The 25,191-nt window shown below is 36.1% G+C and overlaps 11 protein-coding genes and 3 pseudogenes across 14 annotated transcripts, besides 2 other annotated features; 3 read left to right on the top strand and 11 right to left on the bottom strand.

The window, feature by feature from the left end:
• Positions 1 to 11: 11 nt before the first annotated feature.
• Positions 12 to 7,493: a mobile genetic element.
• TVAGG3_0263840 lies at positions 1,438 to 2,324 on the bottom strand (annotated as a pseudogene). The gene has a single exon. A coding segment is annotated over exon 1 (887 nt).
• TVAGG3_0263830 lies at positions 2,762 to 4,090 on the bottom strand (annotated as a pseudogene). Its single transcript has one exon. A coding segment is annotated over exon 1 (1,329 nt).
• TVAGG3_0263820 lies at positions 4,562 to 7,277 on the bottom strand (annotated as a pseudogene). Its single transcript has one exon. A coding segment is annotated over exon 1 (2,716 nt).
• Positions 7,494 to 8,470: 977 nt separating the features above from the next.
• On the top strand, positions 8,471 to 9,953 carry TVAGG3_0263800 (cell redox homeostasis; the record flags this gene model as incomplete). Its single annotated transcript, XM_001582987.1, has 1 exon — positions 8,702 to 9,931. The coding sequence occupies one exon, from the start codon at positions 8,702 to 8,704 to the stop codon at positions 9,929 to 9,931; it is 1,230 nt and encodes a 409-aa protein (XP_001583037.1).
• Positions 9,954 to 10,056: 103 nt separating this feature from the next.
• Positions 10,057 to 10,686, bottom strand: TVAGG3_0263790 (spectrin binding; the record flags this gene model as incomplete). Its single annotated transcript, XM_001582988.1, has 1 exon — positions 10,057 to 10,686. The coding sequence occupies one exon, from the start codon at positions 10,684 to 10,686 to the stop codon at positions 10,057 to 10,059; it is 630 nt and encodes a 209-aa protein (XP_001583038.1).
• An 87-nt stretch (positions 10,687 to 10,773) lies between these two features.
• On the bottom strand, positions 10,774 to 11,616 carry TVAGG3_0263780 (protein of unknown function (DUF3447); the record flags this gene model as incomplete). The annotated part of the gene is made up of 1 exon (XM_001582989.1): positions 10,774 to 11,616. The coding sequence occupies one exon, from the start codon at positions 11,614 to 11,616 to the stop codon at positions 10,774 to 10,776; it is 843 nt and encodes a 280-aa protein (XP_001583039.1).
• A 340-nt stretch (positions 11,617 to 11,956) lies between these two features.
• Positions 11,957 to 13,188, bottom strand: TVAGG3_0263770 (positive regulation of TORC1 signaling; the record flags this gene model as incomplete). The annotated part of the gene is made up of 1 exon (XM_001582990.1): positions 12,194 to 13,093. The coding sequence occupies one exon, from the start codon at positions 13,091 to 13,093 to the stop codon at positions 12,194 to 12,196; it is 900 nt and encodes a 299-aa protein (XP_001583040.1).
• A 242-nt stretch (positions 13,189 to 13,430) lies between these two features.
• On the bottom strand, positions 13,431 to 14,566 carry TVAGG3_0263760 (uncharacterized protein; the record flags this gene model as incomplete). Its single annotated transcript, XM_001582991.1, has 1 exon — positions 14,026 to 14,394. One exon carries the CDS (start codon positions 14,392 to 14,394, stop codon positions 14,026 to 14,028), a length of 369 nt encoding a protein of 122 aa, XP_001583041.1.
• Positions 14,567 to 14,739: 173 nt separating this feature from the next.
• Positions 14,740 to 15,582, bottom strand: TVAGG3_0263750 (GTPase protein; the record flags this gene model as incomplete). Its single annotated transcript, XM_001582992.2, has 1 exon — positions 14,992 to 15,582. The coding sequence occupies one exon, from the start codon at positions 15,580 to 15,582 to the stop codon at positions 14,992 to 14,994; it is 591 nt and encodes a 196-aa protein (XP_001583042.1).
• Positions 15,583 to 16,417: 835 nt separating this feature from the next.
• TVAGG3_0263740 (tubulin beta 4 chain) lies at positions 16,418 to 17,897 on the bottom strand (the record flags this gene model as incomplete). Its single annotated transcript, XM_001284521.2, has 1 exon — positions 16,518 to 17,861. The coding sequence occupies one exon, from the start codon at positions 17,859 to 17,861 to the stop codon at positions 16,518 to 16,520; it is 1,344 nt and encodes a 447-aa protein (XP_001284522.2).
• Positions 17,898 to 17,997: 100 nt separating this feature from the next.
• Positions 17,998 to 19,555: a mobile genetic element.
• Positions 19,556 to 19,797: 242 nt separating this feature from the next.
• Positions 19,798 to 20,591, bottom strand: TVAGG3_0263720 (FYVE/PHD zinc finger family; the record flags this gene model as incomplete). The annotated part of the gene is made up of 1 exon (XM_001582994.1): positions 19,937 to 20,542. One exon carries the CDS (start codon positions 20,540 to 20,542, stop codon positions 19,937 to 19,939), a length of 606 nt encoding a protein of 201 aa, XP_001583044.1.
• Positions 20,592 to 21,147: 556 nt separating this feature from the next.
• Positions 21,148 to 21,971, top strand: TVAGG3_0263710 (GTPase protein; the record flags this gene model as incomplete). Its single annotated transcript, XM_001582995.1, has 1 exon — positions 21,170 to 21,727. The coding sequence occupies one exon, from the start codon at positions 21,170 to 21,172 to the stop codon at positions 21,725 to 21,727; it is 558 nt and encodes a 185-aa protein (XP_001583045.1).
• Positions 21,972 to 22,074: 103 nt separating this feature from the next.
• On the top strand, positions 22,075 to 23,163 carry TVAGG3_0263700 (uncharacterized protein; the record flags this gene model as incomplete). The annotated part of the gene is made up of 1 exon (XM_001582996.1): positions 22,075 to 23,163. One exon carries the CDS (start codon positions 22,075 to 22,077, stop codon positions 23,161 to 23,163), a length of 1,089 nt encoding a protein of 362 aa, XP_001583046.1.
• Positions 23,164 to 23,544: 381 nt separating this feature from the next.
• Positions 23,545 to 25,000, bottom strand: TVAGG3_0263690 (uncharacterized protein; the record flags this gene model as incomplete). The annotated part of the gene is made up of 1 exon (XM_051228415.1): positions 23,631 to 24,974. The coding sequence occupies one exon, from the start codon at positions 24,972 to 24,974 to the stop codon at positions 23,631 to 23,633; it is 1,344 nt and encodes a 447-aa protein (XP_051098145.1).
• Positions 25,001 to 25,191: the final 191 nt, after the last annotated feature.

The raw sequence follows: 25,191 nt of genomic DNA, 5'->3' as shown, positions 1-25,191 counted from the left end.
GTCGAGAGTGCGTATGTTGGAGAGGCAAAGTGCAATCGTCTTATAGTATTGCACTTTGCCTGTCAAAAGTTCCTCGCATCTCTTGAGTGTGAGGAAGTTTCTCGACAGAGGCACTTTCATATCGAATGTTGCCTCTGTCGAGATGTATGTGACAGGCAAAGTGCAATCGTCTTATAGTATTGCACTTTGCCTGTCAAAAAGTTCCTCGATCTTTTGAGTGGTGTGGGAAGTTTCTCGACAGAGGCAACTTTCATATCGAATGTTGCCTCTGTCGAGATGTATGTGACAGGCAAAGTGCAATCGTCTTATAGTATTGCACTTTGCCTGTCAAAAGTTCCTCGCATTCTTTGAGGTGTGAGGAAGTTTCTCGACAGAGGCAACTTTCATATCGAATGTGCCTCTGTCGAGATGTATGTGACAGGCAAAGTGCAATCGTCTTATAGTATTGCACTTTGCCTGTCAAAAGTTCTCGCATCTCTTGAGGTGTGAGGAAGTTTCTCGACAGAGGCAACTTTCATATCGAATGTTGCCTCTGTCGAGATGTATGTGAGCAAAAGTGCAATCGTCTTATAGTATTGCACTTTGCCTGTCAAAAGTTCCTCGCATCTTGAGGTGTGAGGAAGTTTCTCGACAGAGGCAACTTTCATATCGAATGTTGCCCTGTCGAGATGTATGTGACAGGCAAAGTGCAATCGTCTTATAGTATTGCACTTTGCCTGTCAAAAGTTCCTCGATCTCTTGAGGTGTGAGGAAGTTTCTCGACAGAGGCAACTTTCATATCGAATGTTGCCTCTGTCGAGATGTATGTGACAGGCAAAGTGCAATCGTCTTATAGTATTGCACTTTGCCTGTCAAAAGTTCCTCGCATCTCTTGAGGTGTGAGGAAGTTTCTCGACAGAGGCAACTTTCATATCGAATGTTGCCTCTGTCGAGATGTATGTGACAGGCAAAGTGCAATCGTCTTATAGTATTGCACTTTGCCTGTCAAAAGTTCTCGCATCTCTTGAGGTGTGAGGAAGTTTCTCGACAGAGGCAACTTTCATATCGAATGTTGCCTCTGTCGAGATGTATGTGACAGGCAAAGTGCAATCGTCTTATAGTATTGCACTTTGCCTGTCAAAAGTTCCTCGCATCTCTTGAGGTGTGAGGAAGTTTCTCGACAGAGGCAACTTTCATATCGAATGTTGCCTCTGTCGAGATGTATGTGACAGGCAAAGTGCAATCGTCTTATAGTATTGCACTTTGCCTGTCAAAAGTTCCTCGCATCTCTTGAGGTGTGAGGAAGTTTCTCGACAGAGGCAACTTTCATATCGAATGTTGCCTCTGTCGAGATGTATGTGACAGGCAAAGTGCAATCGTCTTATGTATTGCACTTTGCCTGTCAAAAGTTCCTCGCATCTCTTGAGGTGTGAGGAAGTTTCTCGACAGAGGCAACTTTCATATCGAATGTTGCCTCTGTCGAGATGTATGTGACAGGCAAAGTGCAATCGTCTTATAGTATTGCACTTTGCCTGTCAAAAGTTCCTCGCATCTCTTGAGGTGTGAGGAAGTTTCTCGACAGAGGCAACTTTCATATCGAATGTTGCCTTGTCGAGATGTATGTGACAGGCAAAGTGCAATCGTCTTATAGTATTGCACTTTGCCTGTCAAAAGTTCCTCGCATCTCTTGAGGTGTGAGGAAGTTTCTCGACAGAGGCAACTTTCATATCGAATGTTGCCTCTGTCGAGATGTATGTGACAGGCAAAGTGCAATCGTCTTATAGTATTGCACTTTGCCTGTCAAAAGTTCCTCGCATCTCTTGAGGTGTGAGGAAGTTTCTCGACAGAGGCAACTTTCATATCGAATGTTGCCTCTGTCGAGATGTATGTGACAGGCAAAGTGCAATCGTCTTATAGTATTGCACTTTGCCTGTCAAAAGTTCCTCGCATCTCTTGAGGTGTGAGGAGTTTCTCGAACGAGGCAACTTTCATATCGAATGTTGCCTCTGTCGAGATGTATGTTGACAGCAAAGTGCAATCGTCTTATAGTATTGCACTTTGCCTGTCAAAAGTTCCTCGCATCTCTTGAGGTGTGAGGAAGTTTCTCGACAGAGGCAACTTTCATATCGAATGTTGCCTCTGTCGAGATGTATGTGACAGGCAAAGTGCAATCGTCTTATAGTATTGCACTTTGCTGTCAAAAGTTCCTCGCATCTCTTGAGGTGTGAGGAAGTTTCTCGACAGAGGCAACTTTCATATCGAATGTTGCCTCTGTCGAGATGTATGTGACAGGCAAAGTGCAATCGTCTATAGTATTGCACTTTGCCTGTCAAAGTTCCTCGCATCTCTTGAGGTGTGAGGAAGTTTCTCGACAGAGGCAACTTTCATATCGAATGTTGCCTCTGTCGAGATGTATGTGACAGGCAAAGTGCAATCGTCTTATAGTATTGCACTTTGCCTGTCAAAAGTTCCTCGCATCTCTTGAGGTGTGAGGAAGTTTCTCGACAGAGGCAACTTTCATATCGATGTTGCCTCTGTCGAGATGTATGTGACAGGCAAAGTGCAATCGTCTTATAGTATTGCACTTTGCCTGTCAAAAGTTCCTCGCATCTCTTGAGGTGTGAGGAAGTTTCTCGACAGAGGCAACTTTCATATCGAATGTTGCCTCTGTCGAGATGTATGTGACAGGCAAAGTGCAATCGTCTTATAGTATTGCACTTTGCCTGTCAAAAGTTCCTCGCATCTCTTGAGGTGTGAGGAAGTTTCTCGACAGAGGCAACTTTCATATCGAATGTTGCCTCTGTCGAGATGTATGTGACAGGCAAAGTGCAATCGTCTTATAGTATTGCACTTTGCCTGTCAAAAGTTCCTCGCATCTCTTGAGGTGTGAGGAAGTTTCTCGACAGAGGCAACTTTCATATCGAATGTTGCTCTGTCGAGATGTATGTGACAGGCAAAGTGCAATCGTCTTATAGTATTGCACTTTGCCTGTCAAAAGTTCCTCGCATCTCTTGAGTGTTGAGGAAGTTTCTCGACAGAGGCAACTTTCATATCGAATGTTGCCTCTGTCGAGATGTATGTGACAGGCAAAGTGCAATCGTCTTATAGTATTGCACTTTGCCTGTCAAAAGTTCCTCGCATCTCTTGAGGTGTGAGGAAGTTTCTCGACAGAGGCAACTTTCATATCGAATGTTGCCTCTGTCGAGATGTATGTGACAGGCAAAGTGCAATCGTCTTATAGTATTGCACTTTGCCTGTCAAAAGTTCCTCGCATCTCTTGAGGTGTGAGGAAGTTTCTCGACAGAGGCAACTTTCATATCGAATGTTGCCTCTGTCGAGATGTATGTGACAGGCAAAGTGCAATCGTCTTATAGTATTGCACTTTGCCTGTCAAAAGTTCCTCGCATCTCTTGAGGTGTGAGGAAGTTTCTCGACAGAGGCAACTTTCATATCGAATGTTGCCTCTGTCGAGATGTATGTGACAGGCAAAGTGCAATCGTCTTATAGTATTGCACTTTGCCTGTCAAAAGTTCCTCGCATCTCTTGAGGTGTGAGGAAGTTTCTCGACAGAGGCAACTTTCATATCGAATGTTGCCTCGTTCGAGATGTATGTGACAGGCAAAGTGCAATCGTCTTATAGTATTGCACTTTGCCTGTCAAAAGTTCCTCGCATCTCTTGAGGTGTGAGGAAGTTTCTCGACAGAGGCAACTTTCATATCGAATGTTGCCTCTGTCGAGATGTATGTGACAGGCAAAGTGCAATCGTCTTATAGTATTGCACTTTGCCTGTCAAAAGTTCCTCGCAATCTTGAGGTGTGAGGAAGTTTCTCGACAGAGGCAACTTTCATATCGAATGTTGCCTCTGTCGAGATGTATGTGACAGGCAAAGTGCAATCGTCTTATAGTATTGCACTTTGCCTGTCAAAAGTTCTCTGCATCTCTTGAGGTGTGAGGAAGTTTCTCGACAGAGGCAACTTTCATATCGAATGTTGCCTCTGTCGAGATGTATGTGACAGGCAAAGTGCAATCGTCTATAGTATTGCACTTTGCCTGTCAAAAGTTCCTCGCATCTCTTGAGTGTGAGGAAGTTTCTCGACAGAGGCAATTTCATATCGAATGTTGCCTCTGTCGAGATGTATGTGACAGGCAAAGTGCAATCGTCTTATAGTATTGCACTTTGCCTGTCAAAAGTTCCTCGCATCTCTTGAGTGTGAGGAAGTTTCTCGACAGAGGCAACTTTCATATCGAATGTTGCCTCTGTCGAGATGTATGTGACAGGCAAAGTGCAATCGTCTTATAGTATTGCACTTTGCCTGTCAAAAGTTCCTCGCATCTCTTGAGGTGTGAGGAAGTTTCTCGACAGAGGCAACTTTCATATCGAATGTTGCCTCTGTCGAGATGTATGTGACAGGCAAAGTGCAATCGTCTTATAGTATTGCACTTTGCCTGTCAAAAGTTCCTCCGCATCTCTTGAGGTGTGAGGAAGTTTCTCGACAGAGGCAACTTCATATCGAATGTTGCCTCTGTCGAGATGTATGTGACAGGCAAAGTGCAATCGTCTTATAGTATTGCACTTTGCCTGTCAAAAGTTCCTCGCATCTCTTGAGGTGTGAGGAAGTTTCTCGACAGAGGCAACTTTCATATCGAATGTTGCCTCTGTCGAGATGTATGTGACAGGCAAAGTGCAATTCGTCTTATAGTATTGCACTTTGCCTGTCAAAAGTTCCTCGCATCTCTTGAGGTGTGAGGAAGTTTCTCGACAGAGGCAACTTTCATATCGAATGTTGCCTCTGTCGAGATGTATGTGACAGCAAAGTGCAATCGTCTTATAGTATTGCACTTTGCCTGTCAAAAGTTCCTCGCATCTCTTGAGGTGTGAGGAAGTTTCTCGACAGAGGCAACTTTCATATCGAATGTTGCCTCTGTCGAGATGTATGTGACAGGCAAAGTGCAATCGTCTTATAGTATTGCACTTTGCCTGTCAAAAGTTCCTCGCATCTCTTGAGGTGTGAGGAAGTTTCTCGACAGAGGCAACTTTCATATCGAATGTTGCCTCTGTCGAGATGTATGTGACAGGCAAAGTGCAATCGTCTTATAGTATTGCACTTTGCCTGTCAAAAGTTCCTCGCATCTCTTGAGGTGTGAGGAAGTTTCTCGACAGAGGCAACTTTCATATCGAATGTTGCCTCTGTCGAGATGTATGTGACAGGCAAAGTGCAATCGTCTTATAGTATTGCACTTTGCCTGTCAAAAGTTCCTCGCATCTCTTGAGGTGTGAGGAAGTTTCTCGACAGAGGCAACTTTCATATCGAATGTTGCCTCTGTCGAGATGTATGTGACAGGCAAAGTGCAATCGTCTTATAGTATTGCACTTTGCCTGTCAAAAGTTCCTCGCATCTCTTGAGGTGTGAGGAAGTTTCTCGACAGAGGCAACTTTCATATCGAATGTTGCCTCTGTCGAGATGTATGTGACAGGCAAAGTGCAATCGTCTTATAGTATTGCACTTTGCCTGTCAAAAGTTCCTCGCATCTCTTGAGGTGTGAGGAAGTTTCTCGACAGAGGCAACTTTCATATCGAATGTTGCCTCTGTCGAGATGTATGTGACAGGCAAAGTGCAATCGTCTTATAGTATTGCACTTTGCCTGTCAAAAGTTCCTCGCATCTCTTGAGGTGTGAGGAAGTTTCTCGACAGAGGCAACTTTCATATCGAATGTTGCCTCTGTCGAGATGTATGTGACAGGCAAAGTGCAATCGTCTTATAGTATTGCACTTTGCCTGTCAAAAGTTCCTCGCATCTCTTGAGGTGTGAGGAAGTTTCTCGACAGAGGCAACTTTCATATCGAATGTTGCCTCTGTCGAGATGTATGTGACAGGCAAAGTGCAATCGTCTTATAGTATTGCACTTTGCCTGTCAAAAGTTCCTCGCATCTCTTGAGGTGTGAGGAAGTTTCTCGACAGAGGCAACTTTCATATCGAATGTTGCCTCTGTCGAGATGTATGTGACAGGCAAAGTGCAATCGTCTTATAGTATTGCACTTTGCCTGTCAAAAGTTCCTCGCATCTCTTGAGGTGTGAGGAAGTTTCTCGACAGAGGCAACTTTCATATCGAATGTTGCCTCTGTCGAGATGTATGTGACAGGCAAAGTGCAATCGTCTTATAGTATTGCACTTTGCCTGTCAAAAGTTCCTCGCATCTCTTGAGGTGTGAGGAAGTTTCTCGACAGAGGCAACTTTCATATCGAATGTTGCCTCTGTCGAGATGTATGTGACAGGCAAAGTGCAATCGTCTTATAGTATTGCACTTTGCCTGTCAAAAGTTCCTCGCATCTCTTGAGGTGTGAGGAAGTTTCTCGACAGAGGCAACTTTCATATCGAATGTTGCCTCTGTCGAGATGTATGTGACAGGCAAAGTGCAATCGTCTTATAGTATTGCACTTTGCCTGTCAAAAGTTCCTCGCATCTCTTGAGGTGTGAGGAAGTTTCTCGACAGAGGCAACTTTCATATCGAATGTTGCCTCTGTCGAGATGTATGTGACAGGCAAAGTGCAATCGTCTTATAGTATTGCACTTTGCCTGTCAAAAGTTCCTCGCATCTCTTGAGGTGTGAGGAAGTTTCTCGACAGAGGCAACTTTCATATCGAATGTTGCCTCTGTCGAGATGTATGTGACAGGCAAAGTGCAATCGTCTTATAGTATTGCACTTTGCCTGTCAAAAGTTCCTCGCATCTCTTGAGGTGTGAGGAAGTTTCTCGACAGAGGCAACTTTCATATCGAATGTTGCCTCTGTCGAGATGTATGTGACAGGCAAAGTGCAATCGTCTTATAGTATTGCACTTTGCCTGTCAAAAGTTCCTCGCATCTCTTGAGGTGTGAGGAAGTTTCTCGACAGAGGCAACTTTCATATCGAATGTTGCCTCTGTCGAGATGTATGTGACAGGCAAAGTGCAATCGTCTTATAGTATTGCACTTTGCCTGTCAAAAGTTCCTCGCATCTCTTGAGGTGTGAGGAAGTTTCTCGACAGAGGCAACTTTCATATCGAATGTTGCCTCTGTCGAGATGTATGTGACAGGCAAAGTGCAATCGTCTTATAGTATTGCACTTTGCCTGTCAAAAGTTCCTCGCATCTCTTGAGGTGTGAGGAAGTTTCTCGACAGAGGCAACTTTCATATCGAATGTTGCCTCTGTCGAGATGTATGTGACAGGCAAAGTGCAATCGTCTTATAGTATTGCACTTTGCCTGTCAAAAGTTCCTCGCATCTCTTGAGGTGTGAGGAAGTTTCTCGACAGAGGCAACATTCGATATGAAAGTTGCCTCTGTCGAGATGTATGTGACAGGCAAAGTGCAATCGTCTTATAGTATTGCACTTTGCCTGTCAAAAGTTCCTCGCATCTCTTGAGGTGTGAGGAAGTTTCTCGACAGAGGCAACTTTCATATCGAATGTTGCATCTGTCGAGATGTATGTGACAGGCAAAGTGCAATCGTCTTATAGTATTGCACTTTGCCTGTCAAAAATACCCCCATCGTCTTTTGATTCCCAATAGATTGTGCCATTGTGGGAGACATGCATAAGCAATGTCTCCCGGAATGACACATTAAGACTGACAAGAGTGTGTTTTGCACTCTTGTCGGTCAAAGTTTTGCAATCGTCTTGTGATTGCAAAAAGATTGTGCCATTGTGGGAGACATGCATAGGCAATGTCTCCCGGAATGCATTGTGACTGACAAGAGTGTTTTTGCACTCTTGTCCGTTAAAACATTTATTTGTAATATCAAAAGTTTTACAACGACCGCGGTTCTTTCCAGTATTCTGTTGATTTCAAAAGATTTTGATGTTTCATATGTTTTCAGTCTTGACAAACGTTCCAGGATGAGATCCATATTTTTAACTCTTTAAAAGTTAAGGGATCTGAATATATAAATGATTCGAATGTATTCATTGGAGATCTAAATTGTGAAAAAATATCCCAGTTTTGCACGGAGAATATCCAACAACATAAATTTCCATTTATTGCTGAAATGATACGAAATTTTACGCATATTATTGATGTTAAATTTAATGCATCTTTAATAATTCCAATAATTAGAAAATCTATAAAAAATTTCGGAAATGAAACAAAATCGATCGTAAAAAGGCCAAAAACAAAACATCCAACCAGATCAGAAGAGTCACATAGTAATTTAAATACAGAAAACATTACTCAACTTAAGATTCAAGCGAAGCTTCAAATTGATAGATTAATGGAGTCCCGACGAATATCTGATATGAAATCTCTTCAGAAAAAGCAAATGTCAGCGTTATATGTTATTGTTATCTTTTTGATTTTAGTCGGAATCACTTATGATGTTGTTAGAGTTAAGCCTTATTTAATCAAACATGATTAGATCATGTGTTTGTCCAGTGTATGTTTTCCATTTTTTTTGTTTGTAAAAATTTCATAAATATATTTTGCTATCAATCAATGAATGTTTTTAAAATTACTTTCTAACTCTTGTATTGAAGATGTGAGTGTTGCAAATGAAGATTTTTGTGGGCTTGATATGAGGACCATTGAATTTCTAAAAGAATAATAAAAACAATGATTCACCTATCATTATTTCGGACAATATTTTCATTTCATATTTGCGAATTCATAATTTAATAATGTGGATGTTTGCATTGATTCTTCAATTGACTTACTCTCGACATGAGTACATAGGAATGGGAAATTTTTCATATCTAATGAATAGCACACGTGGTGCTCCTATATTTATTCGTTTATGGACAACTTGGTGCCCTCATTGCAGAAAATTTGAGCCTGATTGGATTCAACTTACCCAAACACCTGAAGTAAACAAATCGGTTATGTTTGCAAGTATCGAATGTGATGCATCTAGAGCTCTATGTAAAAAATTCGAAGGCGAAAATTATCCTCGTCTTTATTGGTATGATACAGAAAGTTACAAAGTAGATAGATACTTTGGTGAACGTTCCGTTTCTCATATGACTGAATTCATCAAAAAACAATTTTCTCCAACTTTACTCGAAATCAACAATAATCAAACAGAACTCGACGTATACATAAACAGATCAAACTCTATACCAGCATTTGTACTCTATCTTTCATCTAAAATTGACGCAGAAACTACATTAAAGTATAAAGAAACTTATGTCAATATCAGCCATCTCTTTAGAAGAACAGAGTTACCATTCATAGTTGCATATGACTTAAATGAAACCACAAAGCCAGTTTTCGGAGTTTTCGCAGCTCCAGATTATTTCATAGAATATTCTGGTGATTTCTTTAATATGGATTACGTTACAGACTTTATTACAAAGCGTTCATTCTCATACCATACAGAATTGAACGGATACATACTTAAGAGCATGGAATTATATGATTACTCTTATTTAATGTCGATTGAGAGAGGAAATCCAGAACCAAATGACTCTCTTCTTAGAGAACTCCATAATGTCATGCCATTGACCACTCTAAACTGCAGTACTCAGAATGGATATTTTTGCAAATATTTCGGAGTCGATAAAGGTGAAACAGAAAGGATGATTGGCATTCTCGATTGGAAGGGAAAGCATTACTGGATATATAGAGGCGAAATGAACATTGAATCAATAAAGAATTGGATCAAATCTGTTTCAGAAGGAAAAATCAAAGGAAGTGGTCCAGGAACAGGATTTCTGAGTAATTTTAAGAGTTATTATTACGAATATAGAGCAGGAGGATCAGCAAATGTGCTTATTAACTTCGCATATGTACCTCTTGCAGTTGTAATTGTTCTTTCTATCTTCATTATCATGAAGAATGATGTTGAAGAAGAAAGGAAACACACAAAAAAGATGCTTGAGAAACAGAAAGCAAGATTAGAAGCTATCGAAAAGCAGAAGAAACTTGAAGCAGAACAAAGAGCTAAATCACCTGTAGATGACCTTCAAACAAAGCCAAAGGCAGATTAGAATAAAATGTATGATTTAATAATATCTTGAATAGTTTTTTTTTTTTAGAATTGCATTGATTTAGAAATTGAAATTTATTAGTTTAGTTTAAAAATGAATTGTTTAGTTATCAGAAATATAATGAATCAGCATAATTTGCATTTTCGATTGATGCTAGGATATGTTTCATCCCTGTTAAAGAGTGATTGTATAAAGGATTTGCTTCCTTTATTTTCTTCAGTTTCTGCATCATTGGGTTCAGTGTCTTGCTTTTCTAAAGTTAATTTAGCTTGAAGGTTACATCCATCCTTTTGGAAAAATTTATTCATAAGTCTTGTCAAGTGTGCTGTGGCCAAATGCACACAAGCTAAGCCTTCGGAATTTTTAATATCCGTATTTGCCCCATTTTCCACAAAATATGGTATCACTTCAACAGCATCTGCTTTATAGGCAACATAAAGGGGAGTATTTCCTTCTTCATTTAATGTATTAATATCAAATCCTTGTGAAAGAAGATATTTGCAAGCCTCAAGATTATCTCCTTCAGCAGCTGAATGAAGAGCACAATCTCCATTGTTTGTTCTTGCCTTGGCATCTATACCATGTGAAATAAGAAACTCCAATACATTTTTGCCGGCATATTTGGCAGCATTAATAAAAGCATTAACTCCCTTACTGTTTTTGACATTTATGTCTAATCCATGGGAAAGGAGAAATTCTATGGTCTCAAAATTTTCATTTTGAGCAGCCAAATGAAGAGCCATTAATTCATTCATATCGTTGGTTGTTGAATTAATATCAGCTCCATGTGAAATAAAGTAATCACAAAGAGAAGGAATATTGAAGAATGCGGATTTAAGGAATCATTGATCAATATTGTTGGTTTGATCAATCACTAACAGCAATGCTTGAAGGTTATTGTTCTTTGCGCAAAAGTCCTCATTAATTTTGATGCAATATTTATTCATCAAATATTTGACAAAGATGTCATTGTGTGAAATAATTGCATGCTTCATACAGTCTTGATCTGGTATTATCTTTTTCACACATTCATGCATGATGACTGAACTTCTTCCCAAAAATGAAAAATTGAGACATGTTCTTGTTATTGGGATCTTGAATTTGTTTATGAGTAACCTGAAGCAATTGATTGATCCATGATAACAGGACAATTCGAGTAATGAATATCCATTTTCTGATTCAGGATAAAAATCACTTTTGAGTTTAAGAGTTTCATCGTATTTATCTCTCCTTGTTAGAGCAAGAAGTGAATCTTTCTTGTCATACATGATTGCTCTGAAAATTGTGTTTTTCTCATGAACATCCATGACATAATTCTTTGTTTCAAGATTTTTGATGTCTTCCAATTTGGTATCAAATGCCAAAATATTGTATTCCTTATATAGAAAGTACATGAAGACAGGAGATTTCTCTTTTGGTTGCTTTGGATGGTATTCATCGAGTACCCTCTTGAAAAGTCTTAAGTATGAGCGAAAATATTTGGTGTTGTATTTGGCTACAATCTGTATGGCATCAATGATATGATCTGATGAGTATACGTTTGTTTCAATCAGTGTATCTCTGATGTCTTGATAAATTCTTTCAACTGCTCCTTCATCAAATGTGTCCAGTGTATAGAGTTCATTGATAGCTTTGTTTATGTCTTTGGTAATAAGCGTAATGTCTCTGTATTTGATGCTAGTCATGGTAATGCTGCGAACACTACTAGAAAATGATTTGATTTTGAAAGAATTCCTTTTTGAAAGATTATTTGCAGTTTTAAGTTTTTCAGCCCAAAATGAGATGTTAAATATTAATAACTCGTATGAAGCAATGTGATCAAACTATATAACATTTATAAAAGTAAATGCTCAAAATTGAGAAACTCTCACAAAAATGATACTTTGATGGGTGCTTTGGCATAAAGCCTAAAATGATTTAGTATGCATGAAGTTGATCTTATTTTCTTAAAAGCATGCAATAATGAAGACTCGAATCAAAATATATTGTCGCCCATCCGTATAAAATCTGAATAATTGAGTATTCATAAAAAGGAATTGCATGATATTTAGGATTGCTGATTTGGAAGATGATTTTTCGATTCTGAATGGAAAATTGGCCTTGATAAGATTTTTCTAGAAAGAAAAGGGGAAATTACTTAAAATAAAGAATGGCTCATGAGTACGAAATGCATTTCCAATGTCAGTAAAAGGATTAAAAATAAAGATTAATATCATAATTTCATTATTTTTATAATAACACAAAAGATAATAAATATAATAACTAATTTGTCATCTGGGATCTTTGGAGCTTTGCCCAAGTTCCATCTGACATTTCTCTATAATATATAATGTTATTAGAAGAACATCCTGCGCTAAGAATGAATCCATTTGATGACCATTTAAGGGTTGTTGCAGGCTGAGCAAGCTGATCAATAATTATGGAACTCCAAGCATTATTGGAATAAGTCCATAATTTTATTGTAGAATCATCACCGCATGTAGCAATTTCATATCTGGTGAAACCAGGGAGTGGCCTCCATGCAATTGCGTTGCAGCAGCAATTATGAGCCTCAACAGGCTGCATAATTGGAACCCATTGGTGTCTCTCATTGACTCCGTATATAGCGAAGAATCCGCTTGCTGATGAAGCTGCTAAGTAAAATGTTGGAGCATCATTTGGACGATCAATAAAGCTGTAGAAGCCAGGAGGCGACCAAGTAACGCATGTCGATGGATATTCTGATAATCTGATTAATTGGGTGTTCCATTGTTCTTGGATTCCAGTTGTTACTGATATCATTCCTTCTGAATCTGCAGCGGCAAATATCAATCCACTTGGCGCCCACGCAACGGAATTTATAGCTGCTTTATGATGTGATAAGGTAATAATTTGTGAAATTTCGGTTGCCTTTATTTTTTGATAAATAAAGATATGACCATTATCATCGCCAACAATAAAAACTGTTCCGAGATCTATTGGTCCAAATGATATTGAAGTCGCATAATTTGATGTTGGAGTTGTGGTTGCAATTTTTGTATATTGTCGATTTTCGTTGATTTCAAAAACATGAACTGCACCATGCTCACTAAGGACACCAAGTGTTACTCCGTCAGGTGAAAATGCAATATCGGATATCTCATTTATATTTGTAATAGGAAGAGAAACTGACGGCAAAGACATTACAAAAACCGAATTTGACTCTTGCTATGGAGTGATGGTGACAAAGTAAGAAATCGGACGTAGTGTTGCATATTGCACTTCATGTGGGATGATTTACAGTCAATTATGCAACAGAAGGATTAAAATTATTCAATATCTAATTCATTCTAATCCCCTTAACAAATAAACTAGAATTATCTCAAATCACTACTATTCTAATGTATTTCTAGTTTCATTGTCCATAATTCTGAGTAGGTTTTATCAATATTGATATTAGAAAATTGAAATGATTGATATCTGAACTCGTACGTCAACAAAATATCTCATGCATGTATAAAAGTGAAAATAAAAAGTTAATGATAATGTTAAATTTATATCAATTGAACTTGTAGTCAGTAAAATAGAAACTCTAGAGGTTACAATATAGCGTAAGCATGTAGTTCTTATATAACTACAAACGCATATCATCGATGGCTCTAAAGGAGAAAAAAATTAGATAACAATTTAGAATCCTATAAGATGAGATTAAATAATTGTCTTAGGAATATTGACAACGCCTTATGGTAATGTCGTGTTGGAGAGTCAAAATATATTTTGAGTTTAATATCTCTAAAAATCCAGCCATTACCCTTAAATTATCGGATTAAATATGAACCCAATGAGTTTTCCGAATAGAATAGATTTCTTGTTGGAATATTTTCGTTAGTGATAAAAAGTCTGAGAAAATATGTCTGATTCTATAGTTGTATCTTAGGATTTCCATCACCGGAATTCAATGAAGCATTTTTGATGGTAATTGGCCCATCAGGATTTTTATTTAGAGAAAATGAAAAAATTATTTTACCATCTGCTGCATTGAATGATGGATATTGTACCTGTATGGGACCATTAGTCGTCATATTCATGTTGAAATGTTTAAATGTAATTCAATGTTTTATTATATAAAAATGATCTTATTTCTTTTCCTTTGTCAATATAAGTTCAAGTTGCATGGTCTTGTATGTTTGATCTGAACCAGCTCTCTTAAGGAGTCCGTCTGTAATCTGTTTTGGAAGCTTAATTTGGTATTTGTTGGAGAATGGAAGAGTATCCTCCTTGCGTGGCTTCTCTTCTTTCCTTGAACGATCATCACGTCTTTCCTCTCTACGTGGTTTTTCTCTTCTTTCCTCTTTTCTCCTTCTGTCATTTCTATCATCTTCATTATCGCTGTAATCTGAGTATCTTGAGTTACGTCTATTGTGGCGGGTTTCACGACGTCTATCTTCTTCGTCGTATTCGCTTCTTCTATATCTCCTTGGTGGGGGAGGTGATGAACGGCTCATTTTTAAAAAACCGCCAAAACTGGACGTTTTATAATTATTATCAGGTGATTCCATGATTGTGTAGAATAGGCGGACAATGAGTGGTCTTCCGTGAAACCAGGTACATGTAGGTGTTCAAGCAATTGGATATGTTTAATAATTTTGGACAAATCCGCTAATATAAAATTATCAGCTGTCATTAATATTTTCATTATTGAGTATATGCTAACTTAGATTTTTCTTGAATAATTGCTTATGATGTTGATGTTTTTATTATCTGTTAACTTATTTATATAATTTATTTTGAGTGTTGAAATAATTTATAGTGTTACTAAGATTTTTCATAATGGACGGATTAGGGACTTTATCAATTCCAAATAAGAAAGGATTATATACAAAAAATATCCGAAATGTGAATCGTGTTTATATATTTGCTCATACATGATAGAAGAGATTTCATTATAGTGATGAAATGGGTATGGCAACCATTAATTGAAACAAAATGAATCTAAAAAGGAATAAAAAAACTGATACAATTTCTAGAAATGAATAAGATAGCTTTATGAAAAAACAAATATGTACTATTTGGTCACTCAATATAGAATGAATGACATCAATTTAACAGCAACCTGATTTTTCGGCATTTGGCTTCAAAACTGTCTGTTGATGTTGTTTTGATTTAAGTCCACCATAAACCGGATTATTTCGGAGATATTCTTCACAAGCATCTTCGAAAACTTCTTTAATTCCCTTTCCAGTAACAGCAGATGTTTCACGATAGATTGCACCAATAGATTCTGCCATTTTTTCACCTTGTTCTTGAGATATTCTACGGTTAGGTAAATCGTATTTATTTCCGATGAGAACTGTGATAACTTTGCCTTCATTGACTTCGCAAACTCTCTCATGCCAATCTGTAACTGACTCTAAACTTTGAGGTGAAGTCAAATCAAACACAATGAGTGCGATTTTTGTTTCACGATAATATTGAGAAGTTAATGATCTGTACGATTCTTGTCCAGCTGTATCCCAAATTAGAAGATTGATATTATTTTTTCCAACTTTGACTTTTGCATTGCAAAATCCGGCAGCGATTGTTGGAGTTGTCTGAGACGAAAATTCTCCCGTCAAATATCTAAGAGATATACAAGTTTTGCCGACGCTACTATCTCCTATTACAACAACCTTAAGAGTGATTTCTTGCGACATAGTGAATGTTTTCCCTACCGGTGGCGGTTGTTTTTAAAAACTGAAATTAATAATTGGAGTTAGGTAATGTATGTATGAATGAATATTACATGTGAATTTATTTGAAATGAAACATTCAATTTTTTGAAATCAAATTTAGTTATTAACTAAATTTGAAATGATAATTTTAAAGGATTGAAAATGCGAATAATCCAAATCTCTCAATAATTTATCTCAATTTTGGCTATGAAGAGCATAATGGTTAAATAAAGATTTTCAATTATTTAAAATAATGTAGTAAATTATTTTCTCAAAAATTGTGAAAAGCTTCGAAGTTTTCATCATTATATTGAAATTTTCTCAGGCGAGTCATTTTTCAATCCGGACTTATTTGAATCGTAATGCGATAATAGATATTAATTTATGAAAAAATATCCTTTTTCTAATTGGCAAAACAAATTTTAGATCATCCGATTTTCATCATTGAAAAGAAATTTTTATACAAGAACAAGATGAATACTCAATGCTTTTTTTTATTTTTTTTTATTTTTTTTTTTTTTGACAATTCAAAAAGCGTTTCAGATCATTTCACGTTCATTTTCTCAATAACATCTCAAAAGATATTTCTTTCCCTTCCAAATTTATTTGTGAGTGTAAAAAACCATCGTAAAACTTGTAATCCGATATGCTCAAAAAATTATTTTCGGAAAAAATTTGGAAATTTTAAATAATAAAATCGAAAAATCTGAAGATTAAAATGAATAAAACGAAAAATGAAACGTCAAAATTATTTAATAATACATATACTATATTAATGATTATTAAAATCAACATATCTAACTAATTTCGGAATAATAAAAAAATTACCGTTCAAGGATGTACTCGTAAAGGATGATAAAAAAGTAACTTATAAAAAATTAAAATAAAAGTATGTTGTGAAACTTCGTTTAGATTACTTAAGCGGCGGCTTCACCTTCCTCATCTTCTTCGCCTTCGCCCTGTTCTTCGACGCCGGCTGTTTCGTACATTTCGTACTCCTGGATGAGATCTGTCATGTTGGAGCGAGCTTCATCGAATTCGACTGTTTCGAGGCCTTCGTTGACGTACCAGTGGATGAAAGCACGGCGAGCGTACATCTTCTGGAATTGGGAGTCGACACGTGTGAAGAGTTCACGGAAGGCTGTTGTGTTGCCGATGAATGTAGCAGCCATCTTGAGACCACGTGGTGGGATATCGCAGATAGCGGACTTGACGTTGGATGGGATCCACTCGACGAAGTAGGATGTGTTACGAGCCTGGATGTTAAGCATCTGCTCATCGACTTCCTTAGATGACATACGGCCACGGAAGTGAGCGGAGGCTGTAAGGTAGACACCACGGCGTGGATCGCAAGCAGCCATCATGTTCTTGTTATCGAAGAGTTGGGATGTGAGCTCTGGGACTGTGAGAGCGCGGTACTGCTGGGAGCCACGGGATGTAAGTGGAGCGAAGCCAACAATGAAGAAGTGGAGACGTGGGAATGGAACAAGGTTGACAGCGAGCTTACGAAGGTCGGAGTTGAGCTGACCTGGGAAGCGGAGAGCGCATGTTGTGCCGGACATAACCATGGAAACAAGGTGGTTAAGATCGCCGTATGTTGGTGTTGTGAGCTTGAGTGTACGGAAGCAGATATCGTAAAGAGCTTCGTTATCAATGCAGAAAACTTCATCAGCAGACTCGACGAGCTGGTGGACGGAGAGTGTGCAGTTGTATGGTTCGACGACGGTATCGGAAACCTTTGGAGATGGGACGATAGAGTATGTGGAGAGGATACGATCTGGGTACTCTTCACGGAGCTTGTTGAGAAGGAGTGTGCCGAGACCAGCGCCTGTGCCACCACCGAGGGAGTGGACGAGCTGGAAGCCCTGAAGGCAGTCGCAGGATTCAGCTTCCTTACGGATGACATCGAGGATGGATTCGCAAAGTTCCTGGCCTTCTGTGTAGTAGCCCTTAGCCCAGTTGTTACCAGCACCGGATTGGCCGAAGACGAAGTTATCTGGGCGGAAAAGCTGACCGAACTGGCCGGCACGGACAGAGTCCATTGTGCCTGGTTCAAGGTCGACAAGGATAGCACGTGGGACGTACTTGCCGCCTGTAGCTTCGTTGTAGTAAACGTTGATGCGCTCGAGCTGAAGATCAGAGTCGCCGTGGTATGAACCTGTTGGGTCAATGCCGTGTTCATCAGAGATGACTTCCCAGAACTTGGCACCGATCTGGTTGCCGCACTGTCCAGCCTGGATGTGAACGATTTCACGAACCATGTGAATAATGATATTAACGTATTGAGCGGTTTCACTCAAATAATTCACAAGATCAGTTTATAATTTATCTGTCCCGTAATTCTTTGTATTATTAATCAATTAAGGATAAGGAAGCTATCTCATATCATTTAACTTCAAGGGTACATTCACTATTTTTGACAAAATTTTAAATTTTCATGGGGTTGTAAATCTTATAATAACTAGATGAATAAGGAATAAATCCCAGTATGATGTGCATCATTATATTAAACACTATATGTAAGCCTTGTAATTCTATTAAAACTTATGAAGATCTATAGTATTTGAGCAGATAAATTTGATAATTTCCAAAACTCTTATATTTCAAAATTAAAGTGTGCGAATGCATTTAAATGAGAGCAAAAAGAGAGTGATGCTGTTAAAACTAGGTGTTAATTCCCAATTATTTCGCATCACAAGAACTACCCAGTAAATTCGGCTATCTTTCTTTGCAATTATTTTCGATTTTACATATATTATAATGGTTAGGGTTTGAAGAAAAGTTACTAGAGAATTATTGATTTTTGAAATAATGCAGAATTTTACTTGAAGAAATCATTAATTTATGAGCTCCAAATTGCTAACCATGACGAAGAATCATTAAATTTGCTACAATTAAATACATTTATTGCCGAATTAAGATTATTGAAATTAAAAGTTTGAAATATTGCCTTTTTGAATAAAAATTTAAATTTGATTATATAATCATGATAATATATTATTGAAATTAAAAGAAAATATTTTAAACCATTCAAATATTTTGAATGTCTTATCAATTTAAAATATTAAAAGATAGCTTGATTTTATCATCATTAGTTGTTATCAAAGTTTTTTTCTTTTGATGAACAACAGTAAATGATTTGTTAATACATTGTCTTCCTTTTTCGCAGCAAAATCAAAAGTTATGATGATAATCTTGTACTCAATTTTGAAACTCTCTGATTTACAAGTAAGCATTCCTTTGGAAAAGCAGTCCTATTCTGTTTTCAAGATATTTTAAAGCCCCTATTTCATACAATGTGCAGATCTATTCGAAATTGCAAGAACTCTCAAGAAAAAATGCAGCAGCAAAGAAGATTCCAAAGTTTCTAGCATCAAAAATTTACAACCTTAATACAACAGTTAAAGAGAAGCTCGATAAGAAAATATTTAACCATAAAGCTGGAAACTATTCGATATCTACTATTGGATATAATAAAAAGTTAATTGTAACATATTTTACATGCTATTTGCTGACTCTGTTCCATTATATTACCATATATATCTTTTTGAAATCTAAAAAAATTTTACGATTTTAACCATGTATTGTTGAAATCATATATCAATCTTAGCTAAAGTATAGTTTATGAATCTGTCACCAACTAATGTATGAATTTTCAAAAATGTCAAATATGTTCATTTTTTCTGTATATTCAGCCATAATTTCATGTATTTATACTATTCAACTATTATTTAATATTTTTATCGATTTAAATATATGATAAGATGCTTAGTTCTCCCGGAAAACGATTTTTAATCACAATTTTAACTTTCCAAAAAAAATTCGAAAATAAAAATTCCTCTCAATTTTCTAAATTTTCTAACTAGCCAAATCTCTAGCCAAATTTTTTTTGGCCCGTATAAATATTGTTAGGCACTATATAGGGATGCTATTTATCCTATTTTCATCCCATTTTTAACTTCACTTATTTTGAAACAATAAATATTTCCGATGAAACAGCTCATCAATAATAAAATCAGAAATAAGTAATAAAATATTATTCATCATCGTGTATATGATGTGCCTTTTTATTGATGCTCAGTTTTGCCCTATGAAATTTTATAAACTTATTTTGCTATCAAGATTGCTCCGTTTTGATATATAAATATCTTGAAACAAATTATTTTAGTGAGAAATCAGGGCTCAATCTAGATAACGATTGGGAAATATTTGAGATTCTGAATAATCATGATTCAACATGTATTCACAGCTGTTTTATTCAATAGGTGAATTAGAAAATAAATATGTTATATAGAATCAAGACATCTATCAAATAGTTTATTTCAAATAAAATATTTTAAGTAAGTGATTGAATAACAGCATCTCTAAAGTATCCAAGAGATGTATAATCTTTCTTAGAAGAATCCCAATTCTTCTTTAACTCGCAAGCAAGCTGACAAATCTTTCTATAACAATTTCTCTTTAATTCTATTTCTTTTTTAACTTGATCTTGTAATTCTTGTGTTGGAACTACTGAAAGACAGAATTGTTCCGTATGTTCTAAATCCGCTTCTAATGCTGAATAATATATCATTAAATGTTCTAATAAAGTCGAAATTTGACCTGCTGCTGTACAATGTTCTCGTATTTCACATATTTCTAGGACGCTAAATTCGTTAAGGAGTGCATCTTTCAGAGCAAAAAGCTGAATCGTATTTCCAGATGGGGTGACCATGCAGTTAAAACTTTCCTCAAGAACTCTTTGGGATGATTGATGGCAAAATTCGCATATAAATGGATCAGTTACTGTTACGCATTTTTTATGAGAATAACATCCGCAACGAGTGCAACGAATCATTGGACCAGAAGGAAGTCTGAGTGAGCAGACGCATCTAACAATCTGGCTATCACTCTCCATCATTGGAATAACACGAGATGGAATTTTCTTAGGCTTTTCACTCATGTTGATGACACTTTTCTCCGGAAAGCTTATTCTTGAATAAACATGAAATAGAACATTCTCGCTATTCTCCATTACATTTCTCTCCGAATAGAAAACAGTGTCGTGTTAATTCCTTACGAATAGATCCAATGATTAATGCTTGATGTAAATATTTATAAAATAAATTAGCGAGACATATGGGATTCATACATATTATTCCTAAGTAGAAAAAGACTAATACTTATGATGATATAATTATTATATTATTCACAAATTGATAAATTTGAATTAAAATGATTTAACGATCTCACAACTATCATAATTTTAGACAAATTTGATTGATATACCATTGGTTTAAACCTTATATGCACTCTACAAATTCTTGACTATTCTTCTTCAGTATTACAAGAAATGTAATCAAAATGATAAGAATAATTATCATAAGCTGGCATAACATTAACGGTTTGGATATGTATTATGCTTATTGCTTCAAAGAATAAAATGGCACAAATATATTAAATCACAGAAACTAGGGATTAGCCTTAGTAATCAGAGAAGACAATGAATGGCAGATCATTTTGTTTAAAAATATGCGCCGTTGTTTGATCAATAGAACATTCGGTAAATGGCACTTTTGCAACTGCATTTATGCATAAATTAGTTCTACTTGGTGATCCTGCTGTTGGAAAAACAACACTGTTGACATATTTCACAATGGGATCATTTAATCCACAACATAATCCTACAGTTGGAGCAGGTTGCTCAACTTATCAGTACACAAAAGATGATATTAACGAATCAGTTCAGATTTGGGATACAGCTGGGTCAGAGATATACAAATCTATGGCGCCCATATATACACGTGATGCGTTTGCAGCCATGATCGTAATTGATTTAACTAACGAAAAAACACTCGATGGTGTTGACGATTGGATTAAATACCTTCAACCAGGCGTTCCTATTATTGTTGTTGGCAATAAATGCGATCTCCGCGATTCACGTAAAATTAACCATCTCGAATGCTACGAATTTTGCAATAAACGTGGCTGCGACTATTTAGAAACCAGCGCCTATACAGGTGAAGGTGTAGAAAACGCATTTCAATCAATTTTAGATAGAGCTTTTCAAGTAAGCACAACACAACAAGAATCTGTTGATTCTGTTGATTTACGCGGCACAAAGAAGAAGAAAGAAGGCTGCTGCTAATATTATTTTCTTTTATAGTTTATTTTATACTTCAATTATTTGTTTGATGATAAATTATGTTCATTAAAAAGCCAAAAAATACTAGTGCATGTCAGTGAATTATATATAGCTCTTGATTACAAAAGCACATAAATATTTTTTTGGCATGGCATCTTTTTTATTAAACATATGCTTTCTATTCTTTATAGTTATTTGACTTCTATCTAATTTTTGGTTGATTTTGATAAGTCATTTTAAATTCGAGAAAACCTAAAGTTCAATGACTTTTTAATTTAATATTCCCTCATTCTGACATCTCAATAATTATAAAAACATTCTGAAACAACTCAATTTTGTTATTTTTTCAAATGTTTCTTTATCTATTTGCGATAAAGTCAACATTTGAAGAAATTACCAATGGCGATTACGACTACCTACATGAAAAAGCAAAAAGTTTAAATACATATATCTACTTTTATTCAAGAAATAGCGATAATAAAAATGAATTTATTCAGAATCTCCTTAAATCAGAATTCGAAAATGTACACATTGCAACTATGAAAATCACTAATGTCAATAAAATCTACAATGACCTCTCTTCAGAACTTCCAATTCTTACAAAAGTATTTCCTGACAGAATAAACGATTTCAAACTGAGAACAACTGCAAGAAAAGAAGATGATATTCAACAATTCATAAGTCAAACAACAAAAGACATCTCAATAAATTTATTTGGTAATTTCAAAAGCATTATTGGTCTTAATATAGAAGGTGGCTCATCTTTCCATCTTAGAGCAAACAAAGGTTCGCCAATGATACAATTATATAAAAAAATTTCAAAAATATATTATAATGATATCTACAAAATGACATTTGCATATACAGAAAACACGAAAAAGTCCAAACCTGCATTAACAGTATACTATTCCAAGCACTGCGTTCGAGTATTTAAAGGAAATGATATGGATTTGAATGAAATTATATTCCAAAACAGATTTTCTCATTTTCATCATTTTGAAAGAGAAGAATTTCTTGATGTAGTTAACAAAACAAACGGCATGGTTTTCTTAATTCCTAGCGACCATTTATCTTCAAATGAAATATATAAAATGGAACAATCCAGCAAATTAATGTGTGGAAAATTCGTAATGGGATGGTCTAGAAGAGATGTAACCCAACTTGGCCATGACTTTAGAGTTCATAACGATCAAAACTCAGAAGTTGCAATAGTTAACAGAGAAACAGACTGCTTGTTTATAGTAAACATGAACGCGGAAATGCATAACTTTAAATACTATGTTAAGGATGCATTAACAAATACAAATTGTTGGAGATATCCAGAAGATTCAACAAAAGTTGTTAAAATTCATTACAGAAAAACCGCAATCCTTCTTTCTATATTGACTTCTATAATTTTTGCTGTCTTTGCTTATTCTACAACCAGATCATCAGAATGAGCTTTCATTTGTTATTTTATAAAAGAATATTTTTGTCTATTTTAATTATATTACTCGAGCAGACATATGTTTAAGACTGAAATAGGTAATCTTTAAAATATTTCATATTAGTGCTGGTATTTTTATAATACCTCAATTCTTTATACTATAACATTGACATAAAATTATGTGATATACATATTATATATGTAGAAAGCCATGATCGCAAAATTGATCATAAATCTTATAAAATTTATCATATTTTTCACTTGCTAACATCCCAATTCATTCAATTTTGATATGCAAATTAACCACATCTCTGTTTTGTTGCTATTCTTCATCTCGTATCTTTCAATTTTTTGAATCAGTAATTAAGGATATGAAAAGGAGCTTACAAAGAAGGTATATAAATAAATTTTTAATTCTTTTAAAAATAACATCTGACAATTTCTTCTAAAATAAAACATATAAAAATAATTATATAAAAGTTATTGTTTTCTCTGAGTTCTTGCCGAGTTAGGAACTTGCAGAGGTGGAAGAGACAAAGTTCCGTAATTCTTTGGTGCCAAAGATCTCGTCATTACTTGGGAAGAAGAGTTTCCACGGGCAGATCTATGTGCAGTGACAATTGACTCATCATTTCTGTGATTTACCCAACAATGCTCTGGGTCTTGTCCTGCTTTCTCTTCGTTATCAAGGAACTTAAATCTGTTCTCGAGAACATTACGTTTTTTATCGTAATATTTTCTCATTTCTGCTCTTTTTCCTTCTAGAGATAGTTTGAGTGTCTCCATCTCTTGCATCTGCTTATCTTCGAGCTTTCTACGACCATTTAGGAAGTCTTGAAGCATTAATTGGCTGTTTGCTTGTGTTTCAATTTTTTCTTGTTGTTCTGCAAGTCTTGCAACTTGATCTGCTTCATCAAGTCTTCTCGCTCTTATGAGAAGATCAACTTGATGCTTCATAGCACGTAATTTGGATGAAAGACGGTTATATTGACGATATTTACTTTCATCTTTCCATTCTTCATCGTATTGGTCAAGGTTTTTCTGCTGCTCATCAGAAAGACGTTGAATCGATTCATCACACTTCAAAGAAAACTCTTTTTCTGCTAGATCTATCTCTTTCATTAACGTATTGTAATCTTCTTGCGCAACTCTTCTTTTTTCTTTGATATCTTCGAGGTATTGTTCTTTAGCTTCTTGTTTTTGTGCTGTAAGAACTGCAGATTTAGCATAATCTATTGATCTTTGAATTGCCAAGCTTTCTCTTAGTCTTCCTGAAGCCATCAACTCGTTTCTTTCATTCTCTAATTCTACAACTGCTGCAGCAATAACATGTGGATCTTTGGTGTTCATTTTACCGTTTTTTGCATCTTCGCAAGCAGCTTGAACTTCAGCATCGTCAACTTGCTTTGCTACGTTTCGTGGAGATCTACGAGCAGTGTTTCGTGGATTTCCTGGTGGAGGTTGTATAGGAGGAGGTCTTTGATTTTGATTATTATTTTCTGATGTATTTTGTGTTGTTTGTGTTTGATTATCCGCATTGTTGTTATTCTTTTCCTCATTGTTAGTATTTGAATCGACATTTTGTCCATTTTGATTTTCGTTTTGATCTGGATTTTCTTCAAAATATTGATCATTATCTTGCTTGTTGTCTCCATCTTGCTGATTAACATTTAAATCGTTCTCAAGTATCTCACCATCTTTATCCGGGTCTAAACTTTGTGCAATCGCGCCTTTAAAATCAACATTACCATTCTCTTGCGGTGGTTCTTGAGCAACTGATTCAGTAGTGAATAGATTATTCACTTCGTTCTTTAGATCAGTCATCATTTGTATATAAAAAATGAAAAAATCTTACTAACGCATTTTTTTCAATGTTTATATATTAAATATCAGCACATGATTTCTTGATATTTAATGAGTCGGGATTTTATGAAAATTGTGTGTTTACGTTAGTAAATTTGAAATGAGAAATCTAAAGACTTGACTTCGTGTCTTTCTTATATCATAGCTCAGACTAATCATTTCTGTTTCAATATGGTAG

Source organism: Trichomonas vaginalis, chromosome V (assembly GCF_026262505.1).
Source record: "Trichomonas vaginalis G3 chromosome V, whole genome shotgun sequence".
NCBI classification, from domain to species: Eukaryota; Parabasalia; order Trichomonadida; family Trichomonadidae; genus Trichomonas; species Trichomonas vaginalis.
The sequence above is the reverse complement of the archived record's forward strand: the minus strand, read 5'-3'. Positions and strand labels throughout refer to the sequence as shown.